This window comes from Ranitomeya imitator, chromosome 6 (assembly GCF_032444005.1).
Source record: "Ranitomeya imitator isolate aRanImi1 chromosome 6, aRanImi1.pri, whole genome shotgun sequence".
NCBI classification, from domain to species: domain Eukaryota; kingdom Metazoa; phylum Chordata; class Amphibia; order Anura; family Dendrobatidae; genus Ranitomeya; species Ranitomeya imitator.
In genome coordinates, this window is record NC_091287.1 from 255,634,035 (window position 1) to 255,655,134 (window position 21,100).

The 21,100-nt window shown below is 45.9% G+C and overlaps 2 protein-coding genes across 2 annotated transcripts in view; one reads left to right on the top strand and one right to left on the bottom strand.

Annotated features, from left to right (window-relative positions):
• OTULINL (OTU deubiquitinase with linear linkage specificity like) overlaps window positions 1-21,100 on the top strand; it is a 150,115-nt gene that overhangs the window by 37,230 nt on the left and 91,785 nt on the right. The window lies entirely within an intron of this gene.
• LOC138641364 (piggyBac transposable element-derived protein 4-like) lies at window positions 14,389-15,852 on the bottom strand. Its single transcript, XM_069728915.1, has 2 exons — window positions 15,758-15,852; window positions 14,389-15,680 (listed from the first exon to the last, which is right to left on the bottom strand). The coding sequence occupies exons 1-2, from the start codon at window positions 15,814-15,816 to the stop codon at window positions 14,708-14,710; spliced, it is 1,032 nt and encodes a 343-aa protein (XP_069585016.1). The 5' UTR covers window positions 15,817-15,852; the 3' UTR covers window positions 14,389-14,707.

Sequence of the window (21,100 nt, forward strand, 5' to 3'; positions counted from 1 at the left end):
ATTTGTATTATTAGTAATGTTCCATCTTCCTTTATTTTTTATACTATATTTATAATCTTTGCCACTGTTATGTACTGTACATTGGATTCACTAATGCACTTTAAGCACGGTAAAATTATATATCTCCTTAATGTTGATCATGATCTGCACAGCATGCTTTTTATTGCAATATATATATATATATATATATATATATATATATATATATATATATATCTATATATATGTACAAAATATCTTCCCCTTTAATATATGCATTTTAGTAATTCTAATTTTATAAGACTGCAGTGTAGAGCCACAATCTAGATAAACCATATTGTAGCTAGTGACCCTTTCATGGAAACGGTAAAAACGGTAAATAAAACCTCTCCCTTCCTTTTTTCCTTCCTGCCCAGCGGTACTAAGAAAGACCTTACTTCTCCGTATATCTCAGTGGTGAGTGCGCTCTATCGGTGTCTGGACGGCCGTGTCTCCATGGTGACGAGTCCTTAGCGTCGCTGACTCCACCCCCCATCCTGACGCGTCGTATGGGAGGAGTGGATCAGTGACGTGGGACGCCGTCCTGCGCTCACACTGCATTCCGGTTTCACCGATGCAAGCGCCATTACTACACCGCTGCCACCTTTGTATAAGCAGGGGTATAAATAGATCCAACATTGATAGTGTGACAGACACATCTGTGACGGGGTGTACGGCAGAGCAAGAAGGGACAACAGGCCGAGGGATGATTCAACAGATTTATTATCAAGAATGCTGAAATAACACATGCAGGTAGATCTAAAGAGTCCACAATTAGTCCAATGGAACAGGTTCGGGGGCACCTCCCGATAATCCTTGTGCCAGGTAACAAAGCAATAGTCCACACGAGTCCAATAGATCCCAAAACAATCTCACGAACGACGAGATATGTCCTCAGCTCAAGTCTCGCCCCGTTCGCTTCCACAGTCCCAGATGGACATGGGGTCTTGCCTCAGCTAAGAATCCCTACTCCTTCTCCTTCAAGGATCAACTCACATCTGATCTCAAAATAAGAATGGATTGTCTGAGCTCCTGGGATCCGCCCATGAAGGGGTAGGGGTTACACCTTCTATTCAATGGTTGGGTCCACCAGAAGATTCTAGACTGGTGGGCTCCAGGCAGTCTATGTAGTATGTACATTTGACTAGCCACCTGCTGTGAGGAAGAATGGCTATTCCTCCACTAGTGATGTTGACAAAGCTTAATTACATTAGAGCTTAGGGCTGCAAGTATTGGGGGAAGGAGACATATTGTTACAGGTGAACTCCCAGCACAAGACAATACATAAATTACAGCTAATAGAAACCAGAGAACAGTTACATACATCAAATGGCATATTATTCAAATACAGGACAGGGCAAAAGTACATATCATGACAATCCCTTCCCCTCCCAATTTGTGTACGTACCAGGGACCTCTACAGGTCGCTGGTTAAGTACACACAGGCAGAGCGTAACTTACATGTGGCTTCATGCAGCCACGAATTGGCATTGCAGCTCTCCCACATCATTGCCCAGGAGAACATCTGCAGGCAGACCACCCATCACCCCAACCACACATCGCCTGACCCCAAAACCAAAGTTCAGATCCACAGTGGCTGTGGGAATAGTCCTCCATTGTCCACCAGCCAGTTCAATGACAATCCCAGGTCCTCGATGGATTGCCTCAGGCCGAACCACTCGGGGATCAGCCAGTGTGAGGAAAGCCCCTGAGTCACAAAATCCAATAAGTCTCTGTCCATCCAGCACGACCTCCTGCAAGTGCTTACCTCGATGAGCAGAAGTCGTCATAGCTGTGGGTCGCACACCATAAACTCCTAGTGGTGCAACATGGGTGGGTGAGGCACTAGGCCAGTCCTCACGTAGTGGTGACACGTCATCCTCCATGGCACTTGGGTGTACATAATTAATAATACGACTGGGTACAGGATTAATCCTCATTTGAACAGCTGGGCAGGAGGCTTGCAGATGCCCCGGCTGTCCACATCGATAGCATCTCTGCTGGGTCTCACTCCATCCAAGGCGTCCTCTTGGGCGAGGGGTAAGGGAACCTGGAGGCCGGCTCCCACCTGAAGGTGCTGTAGGGGTTTGAGGACGACTTCTCCATGAGCTGGCTGGGCATGAGGCCTGCAGATGCCCCAGATGCCCACAACCATAACACCTGCGCTCTGCTACTTCCTCTCCTCGTCGTATTCCAGAAAACGCAGTAGAAGCAACTGGAGGCACATTTACACGGGTATCAGCATGAGGTGGTGGCTTAGAGGAATGGGGAACAATGGGGACAGAAGAACAGGGGGCCACCGGTGTTGTGGAGCTGGTACGCCTCTCTCCATCCTCCAACAGAACCCTCCACTGAGGCTTGATGGTGAGAGCCTCATCAGCTAGAGCTGCAGCTTCCTCCACAGTGGCTGGTCTCCTCTCACGCACCCATTCCCGGATCTCAGCAGGGCACTTGAAGTAAAACTGCTCTTTTAGGATAACCTAGAGGAAGGTCTCCCAGGATAAGGCCTCCTCTGCCTCCAGCCAGCGATGACATATTTGTTTGAGTCTGTGGGCATACATCTTGAAAGACACTTCCTCATCACAGGCTAAAGTACGGAACTGAGTCCTGTAAGTGTCTGGGGTAACAGCATAATGTTCTAGAATAGTCCGTTTAATCTCCGCATACTCACAGTTCCCCTGAGGGTCCATAGCTCTATAGGCTGCGGCAGCTCCACCCTCTAAGAGCCCCACCAGATGTCGGACTCGGTCCCTTTCTGGGACTTCCATTAATCGACACTGATGCTCAAAGTCCTGGAAGAAGCCCTCAATGTCGCCTGCAGCCTCATTAATGGGCTTGAAGTCTTTGCGGGACACTCTGGGGAGTTCCCTCATGGTGGGTGCTGGGGTTACAGTCTGTCTGGAGCTTCTAGCTGCTTCCAAAGTGATCTGCCTCTCCAGCAATGCCATCTCCTGAGCTCTGTCCTCGGCTCTGTGAATGGTCTCCCTCTCCTCGGCTCTGTGAATGGCCTCCCTCTCCTGAGCTCTGTGAATGGCCTCCCTCTTATCGTCCAAGGTGGCCTCTTCTCCCAGCAATGCCAACTCCTCCTTGTACCACACAACCCACTGACTTTTTTGGGTATTTACCTCCGGCTGCAGTCTTTCCTCCATTTGCTGTGAGGATCCTTCCTCAGCGTCATCTTGCAGGCGAACTCCTTCCAAAGCCTCAATTAGCTGCTCCTTGGAGAGTCCTTTAAAACGGACTCCTACTTCCCGGGCCTTTGATTGTAGGCTCCCCAAACTCCAGTTCTTGTACTCTGTGGTGCTGGTTCTCGATGTTGATGGGCCGTTGTCCTCCATTCCTTCTGCTCTGATCCCGCTGCTTGCCACCAGTTTGTGACGGCGTGTACGGCAGAGCAAGAAGGGACAACAGGCCGAGGGATGATTCAACAGATTTATTATCAAGAACGCTGAAATAACACATGCAGGTAGATCTAAAGAGTCCACAATTAGTCCAATGGAACAGGTTCGGGGGCACCTCCCGATAATCCTTGTGCCAGGTAACAAAGCAATAGTCCACACGAGTCCAATAGATCCCAAAACAATCTCACGAACGACGAGATATGTCCTCAGCTCAAGTCTCGCCCCGTTCGCTTCCACAGTCCCAGATGGACATGGGGTCTTGCCTCAGCTAAGAATCCCCACTCCTTCTCCTTCAAGGATCAACTCACATCTGATCTCAAAATAAGAATGGATTGTCTGAGCTCCTGGGATCCACCCATGAAGGGGTAGGGGTTACACCTTCTATTCAATGGTTGGGTCCACCAGAAGATTCTAGACTGGTGGGCTCCAGGCAGTCTATGTAATATGTACATTTGACTAGCCACCTGCTGTGAGGAAGAATGGCTATTCCTCCACTAGTGATGTTGACAAAGCTTAATTACATTAGAGCTTAGGGCTGCAAGTATTGGGGGAAGGAGACATATTGTTACAGGTGAACTCCCAGCACAAGACAATACATAAATTACAGCTAATAGAAACCAGAGAACAGTTACATACATCAAATGGCATATTATTCAAATACAGGACAGGGCAAAAGTACATATCATGACAACATCCCCCGGAAGAAGCTAACGCGAAACGTGCGTTGGGGCTCTGGACTGCGTGTGCAGGTCATGTATCATTTTCATGTTTTCTCCTAAACCCTTTATGTGTTAGGATTTGGATATGGGGCTTTTATTTTTCTAGTTCCCCTTTAATCAGCTTGTTTACACTTTTGTTGATATTGTTTGCTGTTTTCCAAACCCTATTTTCCTTTCATTAGTGAACAATACCAATGTATATTTGGCATGAGCTCATTTATCGGTGAATAAGGGTTTATATGCACTTTGCAAATAGAATGCACTAAGCACTTTTTTTTATCACCTATAAATGTGCATGCATGCACTTGGCACTTTGTATAGTGTTTGCTTATCCCTAATGAGAGGCATTACTTTGGCTTGGTAGGAGATATTTTTCTTCTTTAACAGTTGTCTTTTTGTTGAAAGCAACTTGTGTTAGACTAATTTGTTATATAGATTTACTTGGCTAAACGGATATCTTTTGAAGTAGTAAATTAGGACTTAAATATGTACTGTTTTTGATACTGACTGCACGTGGCGGTTATATTTGCATCTCTATCTCTATTGTAAAGTTAAAAGATTTTTTTAAATGAATTTTTAAAAACTAAATAAAGGTATTATAGTTTTCTGAATTGTGGCATCTGCTTCCATTTTTTGTAGGATTTTTTTGGAACTTTAGGAAGTGCCAGCTATAGACCAGTATTTGTTCTTTATGAGTCCATTTATGAGGTTGTGACTCTGGAACGCTTCCATGTATCTGACATCGTTTTCTTATGACATATTGTACTTCATGATAGTCATAAAGTTTCTTTGATTTTGACTTGCGTTTATTTGTGAAAAAAAATGGAAATTTGGTGAACATTTTGAAAATTTCACAATTTTTCCACTTTGAATTTTTATGCCCTTAAATCACAGAGATATGTCACACAAAATACTTAATAAGTAACATTTCCCACATGCCTACTTTACATCAGCACAATTTTGGAACCAAATTTTTTTGCTAGGGCGTTATGAGGGTTAAAAGTTGACCAGCGATTTCTCATTTTTGCAACAGCTTTTTTTTTTAGGGACCACATCACATTTGAAGTCACTTTGAGGGGTCTATATGATGCCCAAAAGTGACACCATTCTAAAAACTGCACCCCTCAAGGTGCTCAAAACCACAATCAAGAAGCTTATTAATCCTTCAGGTGCTTCACAGGAATTTTTGGAATGTTTAAAGAAAAAATGAACATTTAACTTTTTTCACAAAAAAATTACTTCAGATCCAATTTGTTTTATTTTACCAAGGGTAACAGGAGAAATTGGACCCCAAAAATTGTTGTACAATTTTTCTGAGTACATCGATACCCCACATGTGGGGGTAAACCACTGTTTGGGTGCATGACAGAGCTCGGAAGTGAAGGAGCACCATTTGACTTTTCAATGCAAAATTGGCTGGAATTGATGTGCCTAAACAATGGAAACCCCCACAAGTGACCCCATTTTAGAAAGTAGACCCCCGAAAGAACTTATCTAGATGTGTGGTGAGCACTTTGAACCTCCAAATGCTTCACAGAAGTTTATAATGTAGAGCAGTAAAATTAAAATAATATATTGTTATCACAAAAATGAATTTTAGCCCCCAATTTTTTATTTTCCTAAGGGTAACAGGAGAAATTGGACCCCAAAAGTTGTTGTGCAATTTGTCCTGATTACGCAGATACCCCATATGTAGTAGAAAACTACTGTTTGGGCACACGTCGGGGCTCGGAAGGGAAGTAGTGACGTTTTGAAATGCAGACTTTGATGGAATGGTCTGTCACGGTGTCAGTGGTGTCATGTTGCATTTGCAGAGCCACTGATGTGCCTAAACAGTAGAAACCCCTCACAAGTGTCCCCATTTTGGAAACTAGACGCCCCAAGAAACTGATCTAGATGTGTTGTGAAAACTTTGAACCCCCAAGTGTTTCACTAAAGTTTATAACGCAGAACCGTGAAAATAAAAAATTATTTTTCAAACAAAAATGATTTTTTAGCACCCAAATTTTTATTTTCACAAGGGTAATAGGAGAAATTGGACTACAAAATGTGTTGTCCAATTTGTCCTGAGTACGCTGATATGCTATATGTGGGGTAAACCACTGTTTGGGCGCACGGCAGAGTTCGGAAGGAGCACCATTTTACTTTTTCAATGCAGAATTGGCTGCAATTTAAATCAGACACCATGTCACATTTGGAGAGCTCCTGATGTGCCTAAACAGTGGAAACCCCCCAATTCTAACTGCAACCTTAACCCCGACACACCCCTAACCCTAATCCCTACCATAACTCTAACCACACCCCTAACCCTAATCCCAACCGTAAACGTAATCCAAACTCTAACCCCAACTCTAGCCCCAACCCTAACCCTACCTTTAGCCCCAACCTTAACCCTAACTTTAGCTCTAACACTAACCCTAATGGGAAAATTGAAATAAATACATTTTTTATTTTATTTTTCCCTAACTAAGGGGGTGAAAAAGAGGGGCTTGATTTACCATTTATAGTGGGTTTTTATAGCGGGTTTTTATGTTTGGCAGCTGTCACACACTAAAAGACGCTTTTTATTGCAAAAAATAGTTGTAACAACCCTGCTGGCATCACTGCATGGCCTCCTATTCCCCCACCTGCATTACAGTCAAACTCACTTACTTCTCTGGGCCTTGTTGTGACTTCTCTCTGCTGCCAGCTCCATGCTGTGTGCCTCATGTCTGCTGCTTGCTCTGTGCATGCTCTGTCTGTGTGCATAGGGGGGCGGCGGCGGCAACTCCTGTGTCTTATTGAGACTGTGTGCACCTTGCTAAGGTGTCCCCGGTCAATCACCATGAATCTTTTTGTATTTAAGACATCCCCATCCATTGGTGGGGGCCTGTGCATCTTACTCCCTCAGTCAGTTCTTAGCTGCTGAGGTGCCAGGCCCTGTATCTGTTACTTTTATGTCCGCCACCCAGGGGGGCGTTGTACCCTGGTCTGTGTCCTGTGTTTGCCATCCAGTGGGGCTTTGTACACTGGCCTATGTTTGGCACTCAGAGGGGTGTCGTACCCTAGTTTGTGTCCATGTATCTGTGCCTTGCCCTGTTCCTGACTTTGTCTTAGCCTAGTTCTGTTCCTGTGTCCGTTTATATCCCTGCCTTGGTTTCCTTTCCCTGCTGTGCGTACTCTGTCTTGCTTTGCTCTGCTCTCTGCGACTTTGCTGTGCTCCTTGCTCTGCATTCTGTGACTTTGCTCTGCTCTCTGTGGTTTTGCTCTGGGCTCTGCACTCTGTCTTGCTCGTCTTGCTCTGCTCTCAACTCTGCACTCTGTGGCTTTGCTCTCAGCTCTGCTTTCTGTAGATTTGCTCTGCACTCTGACCTTGCTCTGCACTCTGTGACTTTGCTCTGTGGCTCCGCTCCTTGCAGTTCTACCTGGCTCCGCTCCTTGCGGTTTTAAAGCTCCTGCTCTTGGCTCTGCCTCCTGCGTTTCTGCACGTGGCTCTGCCTCCTGCTCTTGGCTCCGCCTCCTGTGTTTCTGCATGTGGCTCTGCCTCCTGTTGGCTCTGCCTTCTGTGTTTCTGCACTTGGCTCCGCCTCCTGGATCCGCCTCCTGCATCTCTGTTCTTGGCTCTAGCTCCTGTGCTTTCGCTCTGCATCTGCTCTTGCGGTCTTTCTCTACCTATTCTTAAGTCCTCCTGTCTGAACAGGTTCTTACCTGTTTTACATACCTGCCTGCAGACCGATCCCTACCGGTTCTTCCAGTGTACCAGCCTTGTCTGCCTGTCCTGCCAGAGAGCCAGCCTTACCTGCCTGCCAACCTGAGAGCCAGCCATGTCCACCTGCCAGAGTCTCTGTTGTACTCATCCGCCTGCCTGTGTCCCAGCCATGCTCGCCTTTCTGTCGGAGTGCCAGCCATGCCCACTTGCCTGTCTATGTTCTGTTCCCCGGTGGGATCAGCAGCCACAGCCAGACACCACCGTGGAGTGGTACCTGGTAGCTTCCTGCCGCACAAGTCTGACCTCACCATCAGAGGCTCCAGCGAAGACCAAGGAAGCTACTTAGTTATGCTGCTTCCAGGGTAATCTGGTCTGTGGTCCAGTCGGGCCACACCCCCGCACACCCGCGCCAACCAGTCTGGGCGTGAGCGTGACAATAGTTTTTGCATCACCACATTTCGAGAGCTATAATTTTTCCATATTTTGGCCCACAGAGTCATATGAGGTCTTGTTTTTTTCGGGACAAGTAGACACTTTTATTGGTGCTATGTTTAGGCACATGACATTTTTGATCGCTTTTTATTCTGATTTTTGTGAGGCAGAATGAACAAAAACCAGCAATTCATGAATTTCTTTTGGGGGGGCGTTTATACCGTTCCGCATTTGGTAAAATTGATAAAGCAGTTTTATTCTTCTGGTCAGTACGATTACAGCGATACCTCATTTATATAATTTTTTTATGTTTTGGTGCTTTTATACAATAAAAACTGTTTTATATTAAAAATAATTAATTTTGCATCGCTTTATTCGGGGAGCTATAACTTTTTTATTTTTTTGCTGATGAAGCTGTGTGGTGGCTAGTTTTTTGCGGGACAAGATGACGTTTTCAGAGGTACCATTTTTATTTATATCTGTCTTTTTGATCACGTGTTATTCTACTTTTTGTTCAACAGTATGATGAGAAAGCATTGTTTTTTTGCCTTTTTTGGGGGGGGTTCACTAAGGTTAACTAGTGGGACAGTTTTATAGGTCAGGTCATTACGGACGCGGCGATACTAAATATGTTTACTTTTATTGTTTGGTTTTTATAGTTATATAAAGAAATGTATTTATTGGAAAAAAACATTTTTTTTCTTTATTTAGGAATTTAAAAAAATATATTTTTACACATGCTAATATATATATATTTTTATTCGGACTTCCATGACCACGAGAGAGGGGATCCGCCCTTCAGGAACAGGAAACCTACAGATACAAAAGGACGGTACCTCTCCCACGTATCAGTTGGTTTCCTGTTCCTACAGGGACTGGATCCTACGGAAGACCCTAATGGAATCAAAGCCGGCCGACTCAGGTAGCGAGGGGGTCTCCTACCTCGGCCGGAGTTCATGGAGGTGTCACTGTGATCCTGGCAGGGCTGCACGGTGGTGATGCTCATAGTAGGGTGCGGTGGCCAGCGATCTTTTCTGTCTCCAAGCCGGTGCGAGGTAAGTATGTTCCCCCTTGGTTGTTTGCCCCTGGGGTGTATGGCGGTGCTGGAGGCTGTGCGATCCGGGAAAGCCATCCAGGGTACCGCTGGCTGGCTGGGCATCCCGCGCTGCTCTCAGCGCCAACAGGACTGATGCAGGTGGCAGATCACCTTTTCCAGACAGCAGAGACACATTTTAAATCTTTAACTGCGCTCCACATCAGAGGAAAAGAAAATGTAAAAGCAGACTTTCTCAGCCTCAATACTCTAAGGCAAGGAGAATGGTCTTTAAATAGGGACATCTTTAGGCAGATTGTCCGTAAATGGGGTCAACGACGGTGGACCTCTTTGCCACCAGAGGCAACAGAAAAGTAAGAAAATTCTGTTCCCTGAATCCCAGGGAGAATCCTCTGGCTGTGGACGCCTTACTGATAAAATGGGATTTTCATTTGGCCTACGTTTTCCCACTATTGAACCTGTTACCTCTAGTGGTGAGGAAAATCAGGGAAGATGGGGCAAGAGTTATACTGATTGCCCGTTCTGGCCCAGGAGGACCTGGTTCATATGGCTCAGGACAATGTCAGTAGACGATCCCTGGGTTCTTCCAGACATCCCGAACTTGCTCTACCAGGGACCGATCAGCCATCCGCAAGTAAAGGGGCTCCATTTAACGGCATGGAGTTTGAGCGGTCGTTGTTAAAAGACTGAGGCTTCTCCCCGAATTTGGTAGATACCTTTCTTAAAAGTAGTAAACAGATCACAACTAAGATCTACTCTAGAACTTGGAAGAAGTTCCTGGCCATTTCAAACTTCGACATTAAAGAAGGGGTGCCGATACGCCAGATCTTAGAGTTTCTGCAGAAGGAATTAAATCTTTCCTCTAGTACGCTAAAAGTACAGGTCTCAGCCTGGGGTGCCCATTTCTCCTGTAATATTGCCAATAACTATTGGGTTTCAAGGTTTATTAAAGCTGTTGGTAGAGCTAGACCCATACATAAGAATATGACGGTACCATGGGATCTTAATCTAGTCCTTTCATCTTTGACAAAAGAGCCCTTCGAACCCCTACAATCAGCCTCAATAAAGATGCTATCCCTTAAAACAGCTTTTCTGGTAGCGATAACGTTTGCACGTAGAGTAGGAGATATCCAAGCACTTTCCAGGCTCTCCCTAATCCTTCTAACTCTAAGGAAGAAGAACTCCATACATTAGATGTCAGAAGATGCCTTCTGCAATATATCTCAGTCATTGATACTTGGAAGAGAGAGAATGAGCTATTCTTATCCTTTCAAGGTCCTAGGAAAGGGTTTAGGGTACCGTCACACAGTGGCATTTTGATCGCTACGACGGCACGATTTGTGACGTTCCAGCGATATATCCGTGATGTTCCAGCAATCTCGCTGTGTCTGCCATGCTCCTGCAATCAGGGACCCCGCTGAGAATCGTACGTCGTAGCAGATCGTTTGAAACTTTCTTTCGTCGTCTAGTGTCCCGCTGTGGCGGCATGATCGCATGGTGTAACAAAGGTGTGCACGATATTGTATACGATGTGCGCATAGTAACCAACGGCTTCTACATCGCACATACGTCATGAAATTATCGCTCCAGCGTCGTACATTGCAAAGTGTGACAGCAGTCTACGACACTGGAGCGATATTGTTACGATGCTGGAGTGTCACGGATCGTGCCGTCGTAGCGATCAAAATGCCACTGTGTGACGGTACCCTTAGAGTATCAAGATGCACACTAGCCAGATGTATTAGGGAGGCTATCTCTCTGGCTTATACTGCAGGTGGGGTCCGGCTCCGCAGAATCTGAGGGCGCATTCCACCCAGGCCATTGCATCATCCTGGGCGGAAAGATCTGGAGTGTCAATAGAACAAATATTTAAGGCGGCCACATGGTCATCCCCTTCCACCTTTTTCAAACACTATCGGTTGGACTTGGGGTTCTCCTCAGATCTCACCTTCGGGTTAAGGGTGCTGCAGGCTATAGTTCCTCCCTAAGGTAGCTTACATCACTGTAAATCTCACGTGGTGCTGTCATGGGAGTCTGAATAAAGCATTAAGCTACTTACCGGTAGCAGCGTTTTTTGGAGGCCCATGACAGCACCCTTAGTTGCCTCCCTATTTCACATGGGGGTTGCACTTCCTTAAGTAAATATAATTAAAAAAAAGTTTGTTCACGCGTGATATCTGGCTTGCAGATTATATAATATATTGTATGTAATTGTATATGTATGTGTGCTATTAACCGCGGTAGTCCTCTCAGGCTCTGAAATACAACTGATACGTAGGAGAGGTGCCATCCTTTTGTATCTTTAGGTTTCCATTTCCTGAAGGGCGGATCCCCTCTCTCATGGTGATGTCATGGACCTCCAAAAAACGCCGCTACCGGTAAGTAGCTTAATGCTTTTTTTTTTACTTTTTTACATTGTCCCAGGGTGGGACATCACCATATAAAGTCAGATCACTGATCTGACACTTTGCACGGCACTGTATCAGATCAGCGATCTGACAGGCAGTGAAGGAGGCTTGCAGGTGCCTGCTCTCAGTAGGCACTGAGAAGCCACCTCCCTGCAGGGCCCGGTCTGAAAGAAGACCCAGGGGGTCTGAAAGGAGAACCTCAGGGCAGTGCGATCACATCATATATTGTTAAGTATATAATTCCACCTGTGTTAATTAATAGTATTGATGCCTTCAATGTGAATTTACAATTTTCATAGTTATGAAAATATAGAAAAATCTTTAAATGAGAAGGTGTGTCCAAACTTTTGGTCTGTACTGTAATAGGGTGGATTTATTTTTCAGGTCCCTGCAATTACAGTGATACCAGATTTATATTTTTTTTAGGTTTTGCTGCTATCACAATAAAAATGCTTTATTATAAAAAGTATTTTTTTTCATCGCCATATTCTGAGAGCTGTAATTTTTTTGATCACTTTTTCTTCAGATTTTCAGACCCGGACTAAACAAAAAAAAGTAATTCAGTTACTGTTGTTTTTTTTTTTGCGTCATTTACTGTGATAAGTAATAAGACTGATTATCTGTTTGTATTTTAGTGCTTTTAATTGTAGTTTGTGCTGTGTATTCCCACCAATAAAGCTTTTTTTACTTTTATATTATCTGAGGTGTTCCCAGTATGTGGGCATGATCTTTTTTGTATGTATTTTCATGTTGCTTCCAAGCCCATGGTGAACTCTCTGGCTGGCTTATCAGTGTGTGGTGCCCTCCGCATTTATTATCAAGACTGATTTGTTTGTCGAGTTGGTACGATTAAAGCAATATCAGATTTATAATTTTTTTTATGCTTCGCTATTTTTACACACTAAAACAAATATTTTACAAAAATGAATTTTGTGTTTGCATTGCTATATTCTGAGATCTGTAACTTTTTTATTTTTTTAGCGAATTAGTCATATTAGGGCTTGTTTTTAGTCATATTAGGGCTTGTTTTTTGCAGGTCAGTTAGGCGTTTTCACTTATACAATTTTTCTTTACATATGACTTTTTGATTGCTTTTTATTCATTTTTTTTAGTTACTATGATGAAAAAGTGACATTTTTAGTATGTTTTGTATTTTTTATGGCATTCGCCATACAGAATAAATAAAATGCTAGTTTTATAGAGTGGGATGTTCTGGATGTGTGCAATTATGCAAATATTTTTGTTTTATCCCAAACCTGCTTATTGAGTGGCAAAACGGCTTCTCGTGATCTGTGTGCCTTTTTTTTAATTTTTTTTACATGTTTTATTTAACTTTTTTTCATTTTTTACTTAGTCCTATTGTGGGATATGTATAATTTTTATTTTGACTACTGTTCTCATACACTGCAATACTTGTGTACTGCAGTGTATGACACTGTCAGTGTCTCACTGACTCAGCCTGTGAGACCTAGCTTGTAGCTGGATCTTACAAGTCACCATACCCTTGGGTTATCATCACATGACCTCAGAGTACCATGCTAACCATCGCCACCTGCAATTCTCATCGCAGAGAACTAATGGTTACAAAGGGGGTCTTGTTTCCCCCTTGCAACAAATTAAATACCGTTGATGCTATGCACAGTTTTATTGAAGGGGTTAATTGGCCTCTGTCAGTTGCAAGTTTGCCCGGGGCTGCTACTGCAGGGTGTCAGCTGTCATGTACAGCTGACACCAGCTGGAATTGTGGTCGCCAGGTGGCGTTGGCCCATATTCCCGATTACCATTTTAACCCTTATCCGGCTGAATAGGTACAATTGTAACTATTCCGTTTTAAAATTGCAATAACTTTTTTTTGAAAAGACGTAGAGGGCTGAAATTTCGTGACATCTCTACATTTTTGGTCCAGAATATATTGGCCAAATTTCAATAAAATATCTCCACCCGCTTCCGAGATAAGGGGTCGAGATCTTTTTGCATCCATAACAAGCTGCATAGGTACAAATGTACCTCATATATTTTGAATGAAGATAATGCAAGGGAAAAAGCATAAATTTTTTTTTAATGATAATGCTATTTAACTATTATAAACAAGTAAAAAACTGTTCATTTACATTATAAAAGAAAATGTAAGAAACTTTTTTTTATTGATTTTCTTTGCAAGTAATGCATGTTGGCTTTGCTACAGAGTGTTCATCGCAAATGGGTTTCACACAAACCACACAAGACTTTCTAGTCTTGCGTTGTTTTCGCCTCAGGTCTCTGCAGACATAGCAACTACCAACAACAGGGGAGGGTCCACGACTACCATGAGGTATTTTGGGGCCAGCTGCTGGCTGCGATGCTACCACAATGCATCGTCCAAGCACCATTTCTACTGCACCTCGAAGAAAATGGTTTCTCATTATCATTTTGTTTGTACTACGATCTTCAATTGCAATCATACACAGCTGATTTGCGAGATCTTTCAGGAACTTTCTTCGTTGATCCTTTGCCCTGAAGCTTGGATTGTGTTCTCTGTAGATGATGTAGGATGCTAACCCACTGACATCAATCATATTGTAGAAAAATGCCAAAGTCCAACGTGATGTTCGTCGTTTCACAGTGTACTCTCCCAACATTTTATCCATAACATCAACGCCACCTTTTGTTATGTTGTAGTATTTTATTATCTCTGGCTTGGCTGCTAGTGTCTCTTCAACTTCTCCCGTCATGTGCATAGATGATAGAAGCACGACTGATTTGTTCTTCTTTGGTACATATGAACAGACTGTTGCATCATGATTGTAGGCAAAATTTGTCGAGTATACAGGCCTTTCTTTGGCAGGCTGCATGTTGTTAGGTAGGAACCTTTTGTTTTTTCTCACTGTACCAACTAGTGTCATGTTCCAGGAGTTCAATACCTTAGCTAGTTCCATGGTTGTAAAGAAGTTATCGGTGGTGACATTTCTTCCAGAGCCTTTATACGAGCTCACTAGGTCCAATACTGTTCATTCTCCAATGTTTACTTGTCGAGGACCATCAGTTGGTTTCCCAGTGTAGAGCTGACCTTGTAAAGGGTAGGCATTTGATGAGTCACAAGCCCAGAAAATCTTTATGCCATATTTAGCTGGTTTTGAAGGTATATACTGGGTAAATTTAGTATGACCTCTAAATGGAAATAATTGCTCGTCGACGGTGATACAATGATATGGCTTGTAGGCTCTCTCCAGATTACTGTTCAGCATTGTCCAGATGTCCCGTATTGGTGCAGCTTTATCTGTTTGCACACGTTCTGCACGTGTATTTTCGTTGTCAAACCTGATAAATCTGAGTATCATCTTGAAGCGGTCACGAGACATGGCTGCACGTATAAGAGGCAGAGCAGCAACATTCCACATTTCCTCCAGATTCTCTTTGTTGGCTCTGTGCACACCAGCAGCAATCAGTATGCCCAAAAATGCATGAAGTTCAGTTTCAGTAAATTGCTTGAATGTTTTTTGTGGTGGCCGTTTGGAAGAATCAGGAAAACGTTGTACCAGTTCGTTGTTGTAAGCATCACAAACTCTCTTGGCCTTTCGATTCGTTTCCCGTAATATGATGTCACACATCTCGGGAGTCATGATGGACTTGAATAGCTCTTTTGCTGTATATAGGTTGCTGATTGCTGCAGGGCCACCTCTTTGTCGTAGGACATTACGAGATTTTGTTTGTGCATTTGGCAGTGGATTACTGCACCATTGAGTTTCATCCTTAGCAGTCCAAATGTCGCCTGCACTTTGAGGCACAGAATCATCCTCAACACTTTCGTCTGATTCGTATTCATTTTCATGCTCTATGACCATTTCTTGTTCAATGTCTGAATCTTCTTCAGTAACATCCACTTGTGGTACATAGTTTTCATCATCAGATGGAACATATGGTTCATCCTCATGCTCAGAATCAGATTCTTCTAGCATTCGCATTATTTCGTCAGACGTAAATCTGTAAATATGAAAAAATGTAAAATAAATAATTTTCCGAAACACTACATTATTGGCTTTTCACAAAATTATACTAACCTGCAAACACGTTTTCTTGGATTATGGCGGAAACTAGATCCAGCATTACTATCACTCATGATGACTTGCTAGATGAATTTTGGCTTCGTATTTTGTGCTGAATATAAATAAAACATCGTAAAACAATATGTAGATACTAATTATTATCCATTTTTCGTATAAAAATTATACCTATAGTGATAAGTTTCATACAAAATATATGTAAGCCAAGTCCAGGCTGAAAGACAATTTGACTGTTCTGTCCCCACATAATGAGAATAAAGGTATAACTGGCTGTTAGATGCTGTGAGACTTTCCTACCTTCGTTTCCAAGAAATTGAAGACTTCACAAGCCTAGAAATGTGTGCTCACAGCAATGAGATGAACAGCAAAATGGCTAATGAGAGGAGGGAGGCAGGAAGACAAGTAGAAGCCACTCCCAGTTTGAATTAACTTAATTGACAGCAACATAAGTGACCAGTAACAACACTGAACAATAGATATCAGCATAACATTTGTAGCTGAATGAACTTTAGTTTCTGAAACCAAGTAAAGTCTTCCCACAGTGGAGGTATATGTGAAGGTACAATTGTACCTATGCAGCCTGTTAAGGTTGTAAAATTATGCAGCCTGACAAGGGTTAAAAAGATGATCAGGAATAAGGCCCCTTAACGACCACCATTTTATTGCATATTTTCATTGTTTGAACTGAAGAAACCAGATCCCTGTGTGTGTACAAACACCTACCAGAGAGCTGATACCTTACTATTAGTGTTGAGCGATACCTTCCGATATCGGAAAGTATCGGTTTGGATCGGCCGATATTCAAAAAATATCGGATATCGCCGATACCGATACCCGATCCCAATGCAAGTCAATGGGACCAAAATATCGGAATTAAAATAAACCCTTTCTTTCCTTGTAGGTTCATTCTACCTGAAGGAAAACAACTAAGAATAATGTAGGATGTATGGGGGAGGTGGCGGAGACATTAAAGGCAATGAGGATTAGTCCAATCAAATAGAATAGCATGTTTTTTTTTTTTTTTTAAAGAAGTTCGGATTGAAAAAGATATTGAGTATGTAAATTTTTTTTATTTTGTCAGATATTGATGTTTCACTATTCCACGCCCTTCCCCTTCTTTTTTTTCTTTTTTTTTTTTTTCTTTTCCCACACTTTCATCTTCATCATCATCAGCATCCTTGACATCAACTTCTTCACCTTATTCATCTTCTTCTTCATCTTCTACCTATTTTTTTTTTTATTACATTCTTCATATTCATTTTCTTCAACTATTATTATTCTTCCTATTCTACATATTCTTTTTATTCCACTGTTATTATTCTTCCTATTCTACTTCTTCATCATATTCTCATTTGTGACAGGCATTCCCGTAGTTGTTATCTATAAAAGTTGGAAGATTACACCTTCCGTTCTGCCAGTCACAAAAGTTACATTTGTCCGCGTTCAGTTTGGCCTGCAGCATCAGGCTTTATCCAGGGGCACCACGAGGAGGAACGGACTCACCCCCATACACTGCTTAGTCTTCTTCTGCATATAATTTAGATAATATCTTTTGCTCTGATATTAAGTCTTATGCTTAATGTTCTTCTGCTCTTTGTTCTGCAGCCTCTTGTTCTTCTGCTTCTCGGTCTTCCATGTTGTCGTCTCCAGGGTCTTCGTCTCCAGTGTCGTCATCTCCGCCGTCGTCGTCTCAGCCGTCGTCGTCTCCGCCGTCGTCGTCGTCGTCGTCATCGGGGTGGTCTTCCGGGTCGTCGTCATCGGGGTGGTCTTCCGGGTTGTCGACGTTAGGGTCTTCAACTTGGAAATGTAGCAGAAGGTACAAGAAGGCTGAGAAAATGCCAAGAACCAGCTGATGGAACTGGAACTCGGATGGCTACCCGAAGGTTCAAGAGCCTATGGAACTACCGAGGACCAGCTGACGTTACTGGAACCCGGTTACTAAGCAGGAGGTACCCGTGCTAAAAAGCACTACCAAGGACCGCCTGACGTTGGCGGAACTCGGATACCCAGAAGGAGGCACCTAAGCCAAAGGCTCTGCCCGGAACCAGATGACGTTACTGGAACCAGGATGGGGAGCAGAAGGTACAAGAGCAAAAGACACTGCCGAGAACCAGCTGACGGTACTGGAACCCGGATGGGTAGCCGAATGTCCAAGAGCCAATGGAACTACCAAGGACCAGCTGACGTTACTGGAACCCGGTTACTAAGCAGGAGGTACCCGTGCCTGAAAGCACTACCAAGGACCACCTGACATTGGTGGAACTTGGATACCCAGAAGGAGGCACCTAAGCCAAAGGCTCTGCCCGGAACCAGCTGACGGTACTGGAACCAGGATGGGGAGCAGAAGGTACAAGAGCAAAAGACACTGCCGAGAACCAGCTGACGGTGCTGGAACCAGGTGGTGGACCCGAAGGCCCACAGGAGAGGAGAGAACAGCTAGGCCGCGAGGCAGCCGCAGTTACCGAACCCCAACAGTCCTACAGGGGGAGCTGGGCCTACTGGCACTACAGAACCAGCCTTGACTACCAGTTCACGCAGCCCACATAGGAAGCTCCTAAACTGGAGGCACCCTGGAGTTGGCTAACTCGACCGCCCCACGACGGGGCAAGCATAGGCGTCTCAGTGAAGTTGACACAACCCGGAAACAGCTGACGGTGCTGAAACCAGGCTTGGCACGAGGGAGTACCTGTGACAAGAACACTGCCGAGAACCAGCTGGCGGTGCTGGAACTCGGATGCGTTGCCCCAGTGTGCAAGAGCCAATGGCACGACCGAGGACCAGCTGACGGTGCTGGAACCCGGTTACTAAGCTGTAGGTGCCCGCGCTTAAAAGCACTACCAAGGACCGCCTGGCGTTGGCGGAACTCGGATACCCAGGAGGAGGCACCTTAGCCAAAGGCTCGGCCCGGAACCAGCTGACGGTGCTGAAACCAGGTGGTGGACCCGAAGGCCCACAGGAGAGGAGAGAACAGCTAGGCCGCGAGGCAGCCGCAGTTACCGAACCCCAACAGTCCTACAGGGGGAGCTGGGCCTACTGGCACTACAGAACCAGCCTTGACTACCAGTTCACGCAGCCCACATAGGAAGCTCCTAAACTGGAGGCACCCTGGAGTTGGCTAACTCGACCGCCCCACGACGGGGCAAGCATAGGCGTCTCAGTGAAGTTGACACAACCCGGAAACAGCTGACGGTGCTGAAACCAGGCTTGGCACGAGGGAGTACCTGTGACAAGAACACTGCCGAGAACCAGCTGGCGGTGCTGGAACTCGGATGCGTTGCCCCAGTGTGCAAGAGCCAATGGCACGACCGAGGACCAGCTGACGGTGCTGGAACCCGGTTACTAAGCTGTAGGTGCCCGCGCTTAAAAGCACTACCAAGGACCGCCTGGCGTTGGCGGAACTCGGATACCCAGGAGGAGGCACCTTAGCCAAAGGCTCGGCCCGGAACCAGCTGACGGTGCTGGAACCAGGTGGTGGACCCCAAGGCCCACAGGAGAGGAGAGAACAGCTAGGCCGCGAGGCAGCCGCAGTTACCGAACCCCAACAGTCCTACAGGGGGAGCTGGGCCTACTGGCACTACAGAACCAGCCTTGACTACCAGTTCACGCAGCCCACATAGGAAGCTCCTAAACTGGAGGCACCCTGGAGTTGGCTAACTCGACCGCCCCACGACGGGGCAAGCATAGGCGTCTCAGTGAAGTTGACACAACCCGGAAACAGCTGACGGTGCTGAAACCAGGCTTGGCACGAGGGAGTACCTGTGACAAGAACACTGCCGAGAACCAGCTGGCGGTGCTGGAACCCGGATGCGTTGCCCCAGTGTGCAAGAGCCAATGGCACGACCGAGGACCAGCTGACGGTGCTGGAACCCGGTTACTAAGCTGTAGGTGCCCGCGCTTAAAAGCACTACCAAGGACCGCCTGGCGTTGGCGGAACTCGGATACCCAGGAGGAGGCACCTTAGCCAAAGGCTCGGCCCGGAACCAGCTGACGGTGCTGGAACCAGGTGGTGGACCCCAAGGCCCACAGGAGAGGAGAGAACAGCTAGGCCGCGAGGCAGCCGCAGTTACCGAACCCCAACAGTCCTACAGGGGGAGCTGGGCCTACTGGCACTACAGAACCAGCCTTGACTACCAGTTCACGCAGCCCACATAGGAAGCTCCTAAACTGGAGGCACCCTGGAGTTGGCTAACTCGACCGCCCCACGACGGGGCAAGCATAGGCGTCTCAGTGAAGTTGACACAACCCGGAAACAGCTGACGGTGCTGAAACCAGGCTTGGCACGAGGGAGTACCTGTGACAAGAACACTGCCGAGAACCAGCTGGCGGTGCTGGAACTCGGATGCGTTGCCCCAGTGTGCAAGAGCCAATGGCACGACCGAGGACCAGCTGACGGTGCTGGAACCCGGTTACTAAGCTGTAGGTGCCCGCGCTTAAAAGCACTACCAAGGACCGCCTGGCGTTGGCGGAACTCGGATACCCAGGAGGAGGCACCTTAGCCAAAGGCTCGGCCCGGAACCAGCTGACGGTGCTGGAACCAGGTGGTGGACCCCAAGGCCCACAGGAGAGGAGAGAACAGCTAGGCCGCGAGGCAGCCGCAGTTACCGAACCCCAACAGTCCTACAGGGGGAGCTGGGCCTACTGGCACTACAGAACCAGCCTTGACTACCAGTTCACGCAGCCCACATAGGAAGCTCCTAAACTGGAGGCACCCTGGAGTTGGCTAACTCGACCGCCCCACGACGGGGCAAGCATAGGCGTCTCAGTGAAGTTGACACAACCCGGAAACAGCTGACGGTGCTGAAACCAGGCTTGGCACGAGGGAGTACCTGTGACAAGAACACTGCCGAGAACCAGCTGGCGGTGCTGGAACCCGGATGCGTTGCCCCAGTGTGCAAGAGCCAATGGCACGACCGAGGACCAGCTGACGGTGCTGGAACCCGGTTACTAAGCTGTAGGTGCCCGCGCTTAAAAGCACTACCAAGGACCGCCTGGCGTTGGCGGAACTCGGATACCCAGGAGGAGGCACCTTAGCCAAAGGCTCGGCCCGGAACCAGCTGACGGTGCTGGAACCAGGTGGTGGACCCGAAGGCCCACAGGAGAGGAGAGAACAGCTAGGCCGCGAGGCAGCCGCAGTTACCGAACCCCAACAGTCCTACAGGGGGAGCTGGGCCTACTGGCACTACAGAACCAGCCTTGACTACCAGTTCACGCAGCCCACATAGGAAGCTCCTAAACTGGAGGCACCCTGGAGTTGGCTAACTCGACCGCCCCACGACGGGGCAAGCATAGGCGTCTCAGTGAAGTTGACACAACCCGGAAACAGCTGACGGTGCTGAAACC